Source organism: Ailuropoda melanoleuca, chromosome 1 (assembly GCF_002007445.2).
Source record: "Ailuropoda melanoleuca isolate Jingjing chromosome 1, ASM200744v2, whole genome shotgun sequence".
NCBI lineage: Eukaryota > Metazoa > Chordata > Mammalia > Carnivora > Ursidae > Ailuropoda > Ailuropoda melanoleuca.
In genome coordinates this window covers 67,477,775-67,491,558 of record NC_048218.1, presented here as the reverse complement: position 1 = coordinate 67,491,558, position 13,784 = coordinate 67,477,775, and the positions used below count along the sequence as shown (strand labels likewise).

At 37.1% G+C, this 13,784-nt stretch overlaps 1 protein-coding gene across 1 annotated transcript; it reads right to left on the bottom strand.

Annotated features, from left to right (window-relative positions):
- Window positions 1-980: 980 nt before the first annotated feature.
- IQCG (IQ motif containing G) lies at window positions 981-13,708 on the bottom strand. The gene is made up of 6 exons (XM_034670838.1): window positions 13,199-13,708; window positions 11,140-11,272; window positions 9,647-9,715; window positions 8,126-8,396; window positions 3,380-3,594; window positions 981-1,119 (listed from the first exon to the last, which is right to left on the bottom strand). Exons 3-6 carry the CDS (start codon window positions 9,652-9,654, stop codon window positions 981-983), a joined length of 633 nt encoding a protein of 210 aa, XP_034526729.1. The 5' UTR covers window positions 9,655-9,715; window positions 11,140-11,272; window positions 13,199-13,708.
- Between the last annotated feature and the right edge of the window lie 76 nt (window positions 13,709-13,784).

Here is a 13,784-nt window from a genome sequence, read left to right as displayed (position 1 = left end):
TTACCCTAAGAACACAAAAACACTAATTCAGAGGGATACATGCACCTCTATGTTTATAGCAACATTATTTACAATAGCCAAGATATGGAAGCAGCCCAAGTATCCATCGATTGAAGAATGGATAAAGAAGATGTTATATACACAATGGACTATTATTCGGCCATAAAAAAGAATGAAATCTTGGCATTTGCAACATGGATGGAGCTAGACAATATTATGCTAAGCAAAATAAGTCAGTCAGAGAAAGACAAATACCATATTTCATTCATTCATATGCGGAATTTAAGAAATAAAACAAGCAAGCAAAAGAAAAAAAAAAGAGAGAGACTAAGACACAGACTCTTAACTAAAGAGAACAAACTCATGGTTACCAGAGCAGGACAGGTATGGGTTAAACAGATGATGAGGATTAAGGAGTGCACTTGTGATGACCACCGGGTGTTATAGAGAAGTGCTGAATCACTGTATTGTATACCTGAAACTGATATCACACTGTATGTTAACTAACCGGAATTGACATTAAAAAAAAGAAAGATTACTGTACAATAGGAAGAATATTCTTGACATATTGTAGATACACATAACTGAAGCCCAGAAATCTTAATTATTGTCCCAGCAGAACTAGGATTAGCACCTAAATTTCTGAGGTCTATTTATCTTCCCTGGGAAGCACAAATTTGATTTGCTTTAGAAATCAAGAACTTCTGGTAAAAGTTTTATGGCACTTTAAAATACCACACAGCAGGGGCGCCTGGGTCTGCCTTCAGCTCAGATCATGATCCCGGAGTCCTAGGGGTGAGCCCCACGTTGGCTCCCTGCTCAAAGAGGAGTCTGCTTCTCCCACTGCCCCACCCCTGCTTGTGTGCACACTCTCTCGCTTGCTTGCTCTCTCACTCTCTCTCTCAATCTCTTGCTCACTCTCCCTCTCAAATAAATAAAAATCTTACAAAAAAAATACAACACAGCAAATAAACCTAATATTACTCGCACCTGGCAATGATATCATAGAAATGCATTTTGTTTTCCCTCTCTTTGCCCAGGGCTTTCAGGAGACTGGTGAAAGTGCCTGACTCTTCCAACTCCTGCATGGTATTTGTAATTATATCACTGAAAAATTGCCTGTATGGAGACACAAAAAGGATGAGTTAATAAGGTATATTTTCTTACATTTACAAAGGGCTACAGAAGTCACACAGGTTAAGACGCAGGATGAAAATCATAACTAAGTTGGAATGACTCCTGGAATGCAAGAATAGTTTAGCATTAGAAAGTCTATTAATAGTATTCAACATATAAACAAAAGCAAAGGGGAAAAACCATATGGCCATCACAACAGATGCAGAAAAGACATTTGGCAAAATTCAATATCCACTCATTTGAAAATAAACAACAAAAACTCTAAGCAAACTAGAAATAAAAGAGAACTTCCTTAACCTAACAAAGTTTACATACCAAGAACTAACAAACATTGAATGTACAGTATGATATTATGTATATAATATTTAAAAACATATAAAACTGTATTGTTTAAATAAAACACATACATACCTAACAAAAGTATCACAAGAGAATGTAAGAAAATAACACCAATTCAGAAGAGAGTTTGTTTTTGGGGTAAGAGTGAGGGAGCTAGCATCAGAGGCTCCAATTGTATCTTAAATATTTTATTTAAAAAAAAACCTCTAAAGTAATCATGGTAAAATGTTAAGATTTGGTGGTTCCACACAGAAGTATTCATTATTTCATTCATTTTTCTGCATTTTAAAAATATTTCATAATTTTGCAAAAGTTAAATCATTAAAAAAAATTTTTTTAAAGAGCTAATGGGGTACCTGGGTGGCTCAGTTGGTTAAGCATCTGCCTTCAGCTCCGGTCATGATCTCAGGGTCCTGGGATGGAGCCCTGCATCAGGCTCCCTGCTCAGTGGGAAGTCTGCTTCTCCTTCTGCCACTCCCCCCCCCATAAACAAATAAAATCTTAAAAAAAATAAAAGAGCTAATAAACCACTCACATTTTAGAGATGAGTAACCCAGGCTCAGGAAGGTTAAATGACTTGCCCAAGGTCACATAACTAAATTGAGAAAAAGGTAGAACTATATAATCCAGGCTTCCTGACTGTCTGTTGCTTTTTATTTTATTTTTTAAAGATTTGTATTTATTTATTTGAGAGAGAGAGCAAGAGAGCACAAGCAGGGGGAGCAGCAGAGGGAGAGGGAGAAGCAGGCTCCCTGCTGAGCAGGGAGCCCCACTCAGGGCTCAGTCCCAGGACCCTGGGATCATGACCTGAGCCAAAGGCAGATGCTTAACCAACTGAGCTACCTAACTGCCCCATCCATTACTTTTTATAATATCCTCATAGGTACAGAATTTTAAAAACTATTTAATGTTTTCATATAGAGTCACTAAGAATTACACTATTTTACATAATAATTTATTGGCAATAGTTCAAACAGAAAGATTCAATAACTATATTAAGAAAAAAGTTAAGTACACCAAAGTAAAAAAAAACAATTGAAAAGATATGAGCCATCTCACAGAGAATGAAAAAGACATTAACTAGATTGGTGTTTATAAGCAGGACACCTTTCTGTCATGTATACAAATCTGACCCAGACTGATTTCACAAGAAACATTACCCCTCTGATGCAGGGGTTGGCAAACTTTTCCTATAAAGGGGGAAATGATAAGTATTTTTGGCTTTGCAGGCCACAAATTCTCTGTTGCAACGACTCAGCTTTGCTACTCAGGAAAGCAGCAAGAAACAATATGTAAACAAACGGGCCATGCTGTATTGTAATAAAATTTATTTTCAAAAACAGACTACAGGCTGGATATGGCTAGTGGCCCCGGGTAATTTCTATAAATATTCATTTACCAATTCTTACCATAACATTACATCGTCTTTTAAACTTATCAGGCTTCCTTGTCAGCAAGCCTGACAAAAAACTGAATAATAAGACGATGGAAGCCGAGACTGCCTTTAAGAAATTCTCAGGATTAAAACTCAGTTTAAAAGTTGGCTACTTGGATGGTGTCTCTTACTCATGGATAAAGCATCAGAACAGCTACCAATTTGTGCCAAGCACTTGGCTGCAGCCTTGTTTCTAATCCTCACACTGATGTTGCAAAGTTGCCAAAATTATTTTCACTTGTAAAAACTGGAAACAAAGGCTCAACAACTTGCCCATGATCATACAGCCACCATACTTGCAAATGTACCACACTTCCTCTAGGCAGTCTTAGCTAATCCTACTATCAGCGGTACCTTTGCATCTAATGACCAATCCCTAAGAGAAGACAGCACTCAGCCACCCTTGCACCCATTTTTCATCCATCATGAATATACTATTACATTTCCGAATATGATCTCCTTCTTTACCTATCCATCTGAATTTTCTTCAGTATTTCCGTAGACATTATGGTCTGTCTTGTAGGCGTTTTGAAGACAAGATCTTGCATTTTGTTAAACTCGTCGGTATATTGGCTTTCTTTTTGGATTTCTGGCAACTTGGTTTCTTCTTTAGGTAAGAATGGACTGGATATTTTTGAGATTCTTGAGGTCTCTGAAAGTTTTTCTAAGCTCTTATTTTTCTTCTAAAAACAAGAAATGATGTTTTATGTAAGACAGATTTTAAAAGAGTAAAGAAACAATGCTACACCAGGGCTTCTGCCTACATTTTTCAACCTCACCTTCTGCCACTTATATTCAACACACAAGAAAACTACCCTTTTCTTCAGCCACATAAATCACGTCCTGCTATTTTGTTCCTTCCTGCCTTTAGACAACATTCCTTTCATCTTCTTTCCTCAGCTTACCACCGGGGAAACATTAAGACTAAGATTAAAGGTAAAGTTCTTTGTGAAATGTCTCTATTAGCAGATATTTACCACAGTGAAATTATTTCTATAAATGTCTCCATTAGACTGTAAATTCTGTGAGGGAAGGGACAGCGTCTTAGAGATCTTGGTTCACCTCAAATTCTTTTTGGAACAAGACTGCATAATAAATGCAGCCATCTTTATAGCCTCATTGCTTAGAATAATGTCTAGGGCATAGAAAACTCAAATGTTCATTGAACACATGAATATGAAATATAAAGAATGAAAGGAATATCATAGCAAAGAGCATAATTTGGTAAAATTAGTGGTGTGGTATACATTTCAAAGGTCATTGGGGAAAAGCCAAAATAATTCATTTTTCAGACCCAGACTTGAACACTAAGGGGTAGGCATCAACCCGAGGAATAGCATATGTCTTTTAATTGATAATTCCTATTTAATCTGTTGCTAAAAGCTTCAGCTTTTAGTGATTATACCTATGGACTCTGAAACCAAACTTCCTTATTTAAATCCTGGCTTTCTTTCTTACTAAACCATATTGACTTAGACAACTGTTTAATATCTCTATGCCTCCATTTTCCCATTGGTAAAATAGGGATTATAGGTTTATCTGCATATTGATACATAAAGCCTAGGTCCTCCTTAGCTAACTTCAACTAGCCCAGAAACGTTAAAAAATGATCCATGAATGGTTAATAAACACAGACTCAACTGCATTTTTCTTTACATCAACAATAAGCAAAGATTCAGATCTGAGGAAAACATTTGCAGGCAAGAACAAAACAAAATGCTGCCTTAATTAAGAATTAAATTTTAAGGGGCGCCTGGGTGGCTCAGTCGGTTAAGTGACTGCCTTCGGCTCAGGTCATGATCCTGGAGTCCCAGGACCAAGTCCTGCATCAGGCTCCCTGCTCAGTGGGGAGTCTGCTTCTCCCTCTAACCCTCCCCCATCTTGTGCTCCCTCTCTCTCTCAAATAAATAAATAAAATCTTAAAAAAAAAAAGAATTAAATTTTAAAATGTTCCTTTAAATTAAAATTAATTTGACTGGCTACAAAGAAAACAGAAAAGTAGCATTTTCAACAGTTAAACTGAAACTTACCTGGACTTAAGGAAAACCTTAAGGATGGTTATTATTTTAGATCTCACCTAGATAGGAAAGGGGAAAGTGTAAGGCCTAGGAAGCTCCTTCTTTTTCCCTATTTTTCCTCTACCTTTATGCTTGGGCATCTGGAAAAGGAGGCAACTGTGTCAAGCAGCCTGATTTACTGATTACTACAAATAAAATGAATTTTTTAAAGAGAGAACTTAAAGGAACTAGCTAAATGTTTTAGTCCATTCACTAACTATATATATATATATATTTTTTTTTAAAGATTTTATTTATTTATTTGACAGAGAGAGAGACAGCCAGCGAGAAAGGGAACACAAGCAAGGGGAGTGGGAGAGGAAGAAGCAGCCTCCCAGCAGAAGAGCCTGATGCAGGGCTCGATCCCAGAACGCCGGGATCACGCCCTGAGCCAAAGGCAGACGCCTAACAACCGCGCCACCCAGGCGTCCCTCACTAAAAAATATTTTTATGTAGCACACACTACGTACAAGGTCTAATAGGGTATTAGACCCTAAGGGAAAAATTAAAAGAAACAGTATCTCTGCAGGGGAGCTCTTCCCAAATTTTGGCCCAACTGCTCCCACTTCTGGTGGAATCTGGTACATTAGTATATTTTTAATCATTCTATTCCATGATTTTACCAATGAAAATCTATTTGGAGATGTCCTTAGCTATAAAAATAGCTATAAAGGAGGGATAACGCTAACTAACCTTTCATCCCAAGGTTGTTCTAAGGCTAAACAATATGAATGAAGCCTTTGGAGAAAGAAAACATCCACATACATACTAAGGATTTAAGATATATATCCCATGCCCTTAGAGAGCAATGGCATTCTAAAATTTGTAAGTTATAACCACTAGTATTATGAAGTAAGAAAACAAAAAATTATTTTAAAAGGCTCGCAATTTTGTAAAGTTGTGGAACTAATTTATATCGAGGAAAGAGCTGTTAAGCTTCTATTAATCAAGAGTGGAAAGGGGGTAAAAAAAAAAGATAAGAGTGTAAGCCTTTAGTATATATACTACTGTGAAATCATAAGCAGGGCCTCTGTTAAGTCAGAAAATCTTGTGGGTGAAGATCACTATCATAAACCAGAATAAAATAGTGCAAAAGTTTTCTTCTTTAATTTATTGAAGTGGTGACCACTACTGAATTGTTTATAAATTTGGGTTTTTCATCCTCTCTTGAGTTTCTATGAAGGCAAATTACCCTTTTTTAGCCTGACACAGTAAGTATCATTGATAAGTATCATAAGACTTTATCTTATTAACTAAATACCTTTTTATTTTTTATTCTTACTGAAGGAGACAATAAATAGGAAGGAATCCCTAAGCTCTTCTTTACTATTTATTAACTAGATTAATGTATGAATTAGACTTTTATTTTAAATGCATTGAAAGGCTTAGTTCTTGGGTTTCCAATCTCTTTACCTTTCATAAATTGATTTAAAAATTAATTTGTTATAAAATTCTTGATATACCCATTACTGTCATTTTAAAACTACCCCAAAATTCATAGAATGTTAGCATTGGCGGAGATGATATGGATCATTTAGTTAAAACTCCATTACACGTTAGGAGCCCCTGGTTTGCACAGTCAGTGAAGCATGTGACTCTTGATCTTGGGGTTGTGAGTTCAAGACCCATGCTGGGTGTGGAGGTTACTTAAAAAGAAAATCTTAAAAAAAAAAAAAACGCAAAAAGCTCCATCACATTTTACAAATGAAAACATAAAGACCAAGAAAGTGAAATGAACTGCTCGTAGTACACAACTAAACTGCAAAGATCTGACTCCAAATCCAGTGTCCTCTATTAAAATTTTGTTTAACTTTTAAACTTTAATAAAAGCTTTACAAAGCCAGACTATACATATAATTATAATAAAAATAATAATAACAACAACAACAACAATTTTAAAATGGTAAGGTGCAATGAGGAGGGAAATTTAATTATCTAGTTACAATAAATACGAACTTCTTTTCTGTTAGATGTAGAAAGCAATTTACTCTGTTGTTTATATAGCAATTTTCATTTGTTAAGAGATTCAGAAATAATGTATGTTGTACAAATTATATAATATAATTTTGCTGAACATAATAATGGGTATTTGTACTTACAAGTTTTTTTCCTGGGGCGCCTGGGTGGCTCAGTCAGTTAAGCATCTGATTCTTGATTTCAGCTCAGTCATGATCTCAGGGTTGTGAGATAAAGCCCCATGTCCAGCTCTGCGCTGGGAATGGAGCCTGCTCGGGATTCTCCCTCTCCCTCTCCTGCCCCTCACCCCCCACCCCCACTTGCTCTCACATTCTCTCTCTTTAAAAATAAACAAATAAATAAGTTCTTTTCATTTTATATCTATAACCTAAGTTATTAAAATTTACGAGAGCTTGGGGTGCCTGGGTGTTTCAGTCAGTTGAGGGACAGACTCTTGGTTTTGGCTCAGGTCATGATCTCAGGGTCCTGGGATGGAGCCTGCGTAGGTCTCTGAGCTCAGTGGGGAATCTGCCTGAGGATTCTCTCTGTCCCTTTCCCTTTGCTCCTCCCACGGCTCATGTGCTCTCTCTCTCTCAAATAAATACATATATCTTCAAAAAAAAATTTAAAAGAACTTAAGAATTTATAAAGATTTTGCTCACTACCAAGTTGAGTTTTTTGATAACTCAAATAGCATTTTGAGGAGGAGTCTATAACATCACTGAAAATGTAATGACTGACATAATGACCTGGCTAGATATTCACAAAAGCAGGTTGCAACATATTCAACAATGCCACAAAGTCTTTTTAGAATAAAGAAACATTGAGAAAGTCCAACTGAATTTCCTCCCGGGAGGGTTCAGTTAGCTTTCAGCAGCTAAGAAATATAAGATAGGTGGGGCAATTCAGTAAATTGGCTACTCTCAGTCTATATACTGTATTTATACTGATTTATGATAGGCCTTTTTGAAAAATGCCAACATCATGGAAGAAAAGAATATTCTGACTGGAAATGTATCTTGAGCTAGAGCTATTTCACTCCATCAATTCAGAGTATATATCTCAGGTAATTATTGTAGCCCTTTTTATCTGAGATAAAAAGGTGCTATTTCCCATATTAAATTTGATAGCATAAGTACTATAAGTGATAGAGAAATAAAAAGGAAAGAAAGCAAAAATTACATAATGTGAGTGTATATACCATGCTGATACTTTGTCTTCTTTCATACTGAACTGGCATGATATAGTTTAGAATAGAGAGCTGGTCTGTGGTATCGTCCAGAACTGCGGAAATCCTCAGCACATCTAGAATGGAGAATGGCTCTGTGATTTCAGGGATGACTTCTCTGTCTGCTTCCTCAGCTGTTTCTTTTTCTTCTTCTTCTACAGCACTGGGTGGCTCGCCTGTCACTGACACTGTCACCTCAGAATGCCAGACTTTTGATGGAAGATTTGAGGCTTCTATTTGGCCTCTAAAAAAAAAGAAAGAAAAAATTAGTCAGCCACCATATGTTTAAAAATTGCTTCAACTCAAAAGCATAGGCAGCATATAGATTGGCTCCTATGATGTCCATATCGTCGTTTAACCAAGATAAAGAATGAGAGTAGGAATTGACATGTGGTTCTGCTAAATATCTCCCTGTGACATCCTGACCAACCAAAGGCAAGCCACTTACTGTTCAATGACTCTATGTAACCCATACTATGGGTTAACCAATTTGAATTTGAGGGGCGCCTGGGTGGCTCAGTCATTAAGTGTCTGCCTTCAGCTCAGGGCATAATCCCAGCATTATGGGATCGAGCCCCACATCAGGCTCCTCCACTATGAGCCTGCTTCTTCCTCTCTCACTCCCCCTGCTTGTGTTCCCTCTCTCGCTGGCTGGCTCTCTCTCCGTCAAATAAATAAATAAAATATTTAAAAAAAAACAATTTGAATTTGAGCCCAACTTTTTTTCTGTAACATCTCTAAATGCTAATCAAGTGTCTCATGATTAATGAAAAACAGAATGTGGCAGGAGTGCCTGGCTGGCTCAGTCAGTGGAGCATGTGACTCTTGATCTTGGGGTTGTGAGTTTGAACCCCTTGTTAGGCACAGAGCTCACTTAAAAAATAAGTATATTAAAAACAAAAACAGTATGTAGTAGCCAATCTCCAAAATGGGTCTTTATGATTCTCACCTTCTTGTATTCTTTATTAGAGTGTCCCCCACATAAATAGAACCAACTAATCTATGTAACCAGGAAGATACTGTGGGTTCTAAGGTTAAGTGATAAAAAACATTGCAGCTTCTGCCTTACTCTCTCTCTCATATCTCTCACTCTGTAAGAAGTCAGCTGCCTTGTCATGAGGACACTTAAGCAGCTCTTTGGAGAAGTTTGTGAGGGTGTGGAACTAAGGCCTCTTGCCAACAGCCAGCATTAACTTCCCAGCTCTGTAAATGAGCCATGTTGGAAGTAGACCTTCCTGCTCCAAATTTTCAGTTGCCTGCAGCCCTGGCCAACTTCAATCTTATGACGGACCCTGGGCCAGAACCATCCAGCAAAGCTGTTCCCAAATTCCTGACCCACAGAAACAATGTGAAATAATAAAAGTTGATATTTTAAGTTACCAAGCTTTGGGGTAATTTATTCACAGCAATAGATAAATAAATAAATTTAACATAAGGCATAAACAGATAAGTAAATAAATATGTATACAAAATAAATTGGAATTTTGAACATACTCTTCCATTCTTCTTAAATTAATTGTAACTTCCGTGGTACATTTACAATCTCACAAAAAATGCAATCACCTAAAATGGGAAGAAAACATTGAGATTAGTTTAAGGGAGTGTTGAATGACAATTACTTCTATACCCTTTTAATAACAGAAAATTAAAGAATTACAAGAGTGGCAGCTTATCCCTTCTTTTTGCTTATTAGAGCAGACCCAGAGATGGAAGAACCCCTGACATCATGTGATGCAGGACTATTAAGTAGTTAGCTTAATTATTGACAAAAGCAATTATTGATAAATGCAATCTTTGAGTCTCTTCTTATGGCAAATTAACATACAACATGGTTTTTGTATTTTTATTATATTCTGATTTTTAACTGGCAATATCTATATAATAGAATTACTTTTCTGTTATTCTGATTCCTAAATTATTTAATTTATATTTTAATTATATTAATTTGATCATTCCACCTCACTGATCTGCCAGTTAAGAAAATTTATTGCACCTGGACTTAGAAGAACACTGGAGATTGTATTTAGAAAAGCTGTATTTCTCCTGAAAATCAGTTTACTACTACTTATCAAGATGTTACCCCTCCATAAGCCAAAATCCTTTCTGCTTAAACAAGCTTTACAAGGAGAACACCCCATGGAGAATTTTGCTAAATCAGTAATAAATGATAAGTTTCCAGTATGATTTTGTCCACAACAAAGTGATCCTAAGAAGGGGGACACAAATATATCTCATACAACAGAAGTCTCATACATAAAAATGAAAACATATAAAACAGAATCTTTATGTAAATTGAAAAAAAGATACTCCAAACTAGCCAAATTCTCTGGTACAAGGACAGTCTTAAGAGGAAGTATCATGGTGTAAATAAGATTTTGTTCTTTTGGTGTGTTGTTGTTGTTTCTCTATTTTTCCTTTTTTTGGGCTTGGGGCATACATAAATGTGCTGCATGCAGGTAGGTCAGGGCTATGCTGATGCAGTATCCAGCATGCTGTTCTGGCTTCTCATTCCTCAATGCTAGAAATCTGGGAGACATGCCTCCTTCATCTTTTTAAATTTTTTTTCTTAAGACTTTATTTATTTGAGAGAGAAAGAAGGAGCAGGGGGAGGGGCAGAGAGAGAGGGAAAAGCAGACTCCCTGCTGAGCAGGGAGCCCAATGTGGGGCTGGGATCATGACCTGAGCCAAAAGGCAGAGGCTCAATTGATTGAACCACCCAGGCGCCCCCATTCCTCCTTCATCTTGACACAAGCATTTCCCAATCCAGACCATCACAAAGTCCTGCGGATTTTATCTTCTATTTCCATGTCCCCCAATACCATGCTGGACCTGACAGTTGTTTCTTGCTTGAACGACTCTAATAGTCCCCAAATTGGAAATGATCTTTTTAAAGAATGATTATATATTATTTTTTATTTTGCAAATGGAAATATAAGTGAGGATGTAAAGCATCTGGAGGTAAGTTCTAAGGAGGGAGCAAGAGTTACCTATGACAATGAACAGGAAGGCCCAGCAAATAGCATTTCACGGAAAGCAAGTTTCTTATGGTCCAGAAGATGGAAGAATAAAATTTTGTTGTTGTTTGTTTGTTTTTTAAGGAAATGGCTGGTGTATCAATACCTAAAAGAGACAGCTCATTATTTAATCTAGAGTATTCCAGCTCTAACTTTGTAATGGGCCCTTAGGCTTCTCATGATTCTTAGAAAAACTGTCATTCCCCAAATATGCAATTTCCTTGCTATCCTCTTCTAAAAGTCAGTATTAAAACAACAACAACAACTATTCCTTTAAAGGGAAAAATATGTAATCAAATTTCCAAATGTTTCATTTTAGTCTATGTTTAAATATTTTGCATGTTTAAACTGAAATTACACTACTAATGATTTTCATTTCTCTTCAATCCAGCCCAAATTGTATTTTCCTTTTTTAAAATTTAAATGCAATTAATTAACATATAATGTATTATTGGTTTCTGAGGTAGGGCTCAGTGATTCATCAGTCTTATGTAATACCAGTGCTCATTACATCACATGCCCTCCTTAATGTCCATCACCCAGTTACCCCATCCCTCCACTCCCCTCCCCTCCAGCAACCCTCAGTTTGTTTCCTATGGTTAAGAGTCTTTTACAGTTTGTCTCCCTCTCTGATTTTATCTTGTTTTATTTTTTAAATGAAAAATTGAAAATCAAATTTTTAAAACTGAAAATCTAATCATGTCTTTTCTTAGAACCCTTCCATGGTTTCCTATTGCCTTAGGCCAAAAGCTAAAATTCTAAACTTGGCCCATAAGGCCTGCATGATCTGGCCTGCTCTGCTCCTTTTCAGATATCCACTTGGCACTGCCCTTTTCTTGCTCTCATGGCTCCAGACTCAATGGATTTCTTTCAGTTCTTCTACGGAATCATGCTCCCTTCTAACTCAGGGTCTTTGCACATGCTATTCCTTCTATTTGAACCAGTCTTCCCCTCACTCTTTACCTTGTAATGTCCCACTGATCCATCAGGTACCAGCCTAAATCAGTGGCATTTAGCTAGGTATGTGTCTTTTGCTCTAAATTCAATCTCCACCATTTCTTAAGCCCTGAGAGACTGACCCCTATGGAGCGCATCAACAGGAGATTCTGTAAGTGTGGGAGTGAGATCAAGTGTTTATTCTCTCAGCTCCCTCCCTGCCATATCACCACTGGTTGGATATGTTTCTCTATCAAAGGCCATGGCACCTGTCAGGCAATCCTCTCTACTTTGCTCTCCCTTGGAGGTTTGGGTAACTATTTCTGTCCCATGTCCCTAACTATGTCATCCCTTATAGTTTCACTCCTGCCTACACTTTTATAAGCAGACCCTTCATGAAATTCTGAACTCTTCACCGTTTCCATCCAGGGAAACACTGACTGATGTAATGAACTATATACATAGATTTTTATATATAGTGTGCATACACATACATAATATAAATATACATATATGCAAATAACCGAAACAAGTTTCATATAACAACTTATCCTTAATATGTGTGATACTCTGATACTTTTGATTCTATCATATTTTGCCTATAATACTATAAAGTATTATAATCACAATCTACTATTGGGCCTTCACCTGCAGTTTGAAAAATGCCCTAAATGACACTTCTGCAAATGACACTTTCCCTGACTCATCAGGCTGAATCAGGATTCCACTGTTCAAACACTCATTGCACTCTGCACTCACTGCAGAGCTCTCTTCACAATGTGTAACGTTCCCATTTTCCCCCACTAAACTGGTAACTGTCATGAAAGCAGGAACATGATAGTGACACTGTTCTCAAGAAGTATTTGTAGAGAGGACACCTGGGTGGCTCAGTCATTAAGCGTCTGCCTTGGGCTCAGGGAGTGATAACAGAGTCCTGGGATCCAGCTCCGCTGGGAGCCTGCTTCTTCCTCTCCCACTCCCCCTGCTTGTGTTCCCTCTCTCGCTTGCTGTCTCTCTCTCTCTGTCAAATAAATAAATATCTTAAAAAAAAAAAGTATTTGTAGAGTGAATGAAAGAACAAAGAAAGGAAACTCACATTTAATGCGTTATTCCTCCCAGGACTACTTACACTTGGATTTCCAGTACATTTAGTGGTGGGATTTTTAGGGTATTTCTGGGACAGAGAAAACTGGATAGAAGGAGTGGGTTATAAAGTATAAACATTCTATCCTGATGTATTTAAAAGAGGATTTTAAATACAATTTATAGACATATATTTCATAAAACTTGGAGTCACCCTTTACTCCTCTCTCCCATTCCTTATCCATCAGCAAATCCTGTCAGGGTTACATTTAAAATATATTCAGAATTCCAGTACTTCACACCCCTTTCTACATGCCATCATCTATCAGGTTCATTACAAGAGCCTCCTAATTGATCTCCCTGGTGTTCTTGCTTCCCTTCAGTCTAAAAGAGTGACCCTGCTAAAATTGAAGTCAGATTTAATCACTCCTCCATACAGAACCCTCAAATGGTTTCTCATCTCAGAGTAAAAAACTTTACAGTGGCCTCCCTGCTTAATTTTTTTTCTCCGTAGAGAAAATTTTTCTCATGTTACCTTCTAATGTGCCACATACTTTACTTGCTTTTTTTTTTTTGGTGGGCAGCAAAGTTTATTGAGT

What these genes read in the sequence shown, in the direction of transcription:
- IQCG (XM_034670838.1), bottom strand. An exon ending in GAAGACAAAGTATCAGCATG is followed by an intron (nt 3,595 to 8,125) that starts GTATATACACTC and finishes TCTTGTTTTTAG; the next exon opens with AAGAAAAATAAGAGCTTAGA. An exon ending in AAGAAAATTCAGATGGATAG is followed by an intron (nt 1,120 to 3,379) that starts GTAAAGAAGGAG and finishes GTCTCCATACAG; the next exon opens with GCAATTTTTCAGTGATATAA.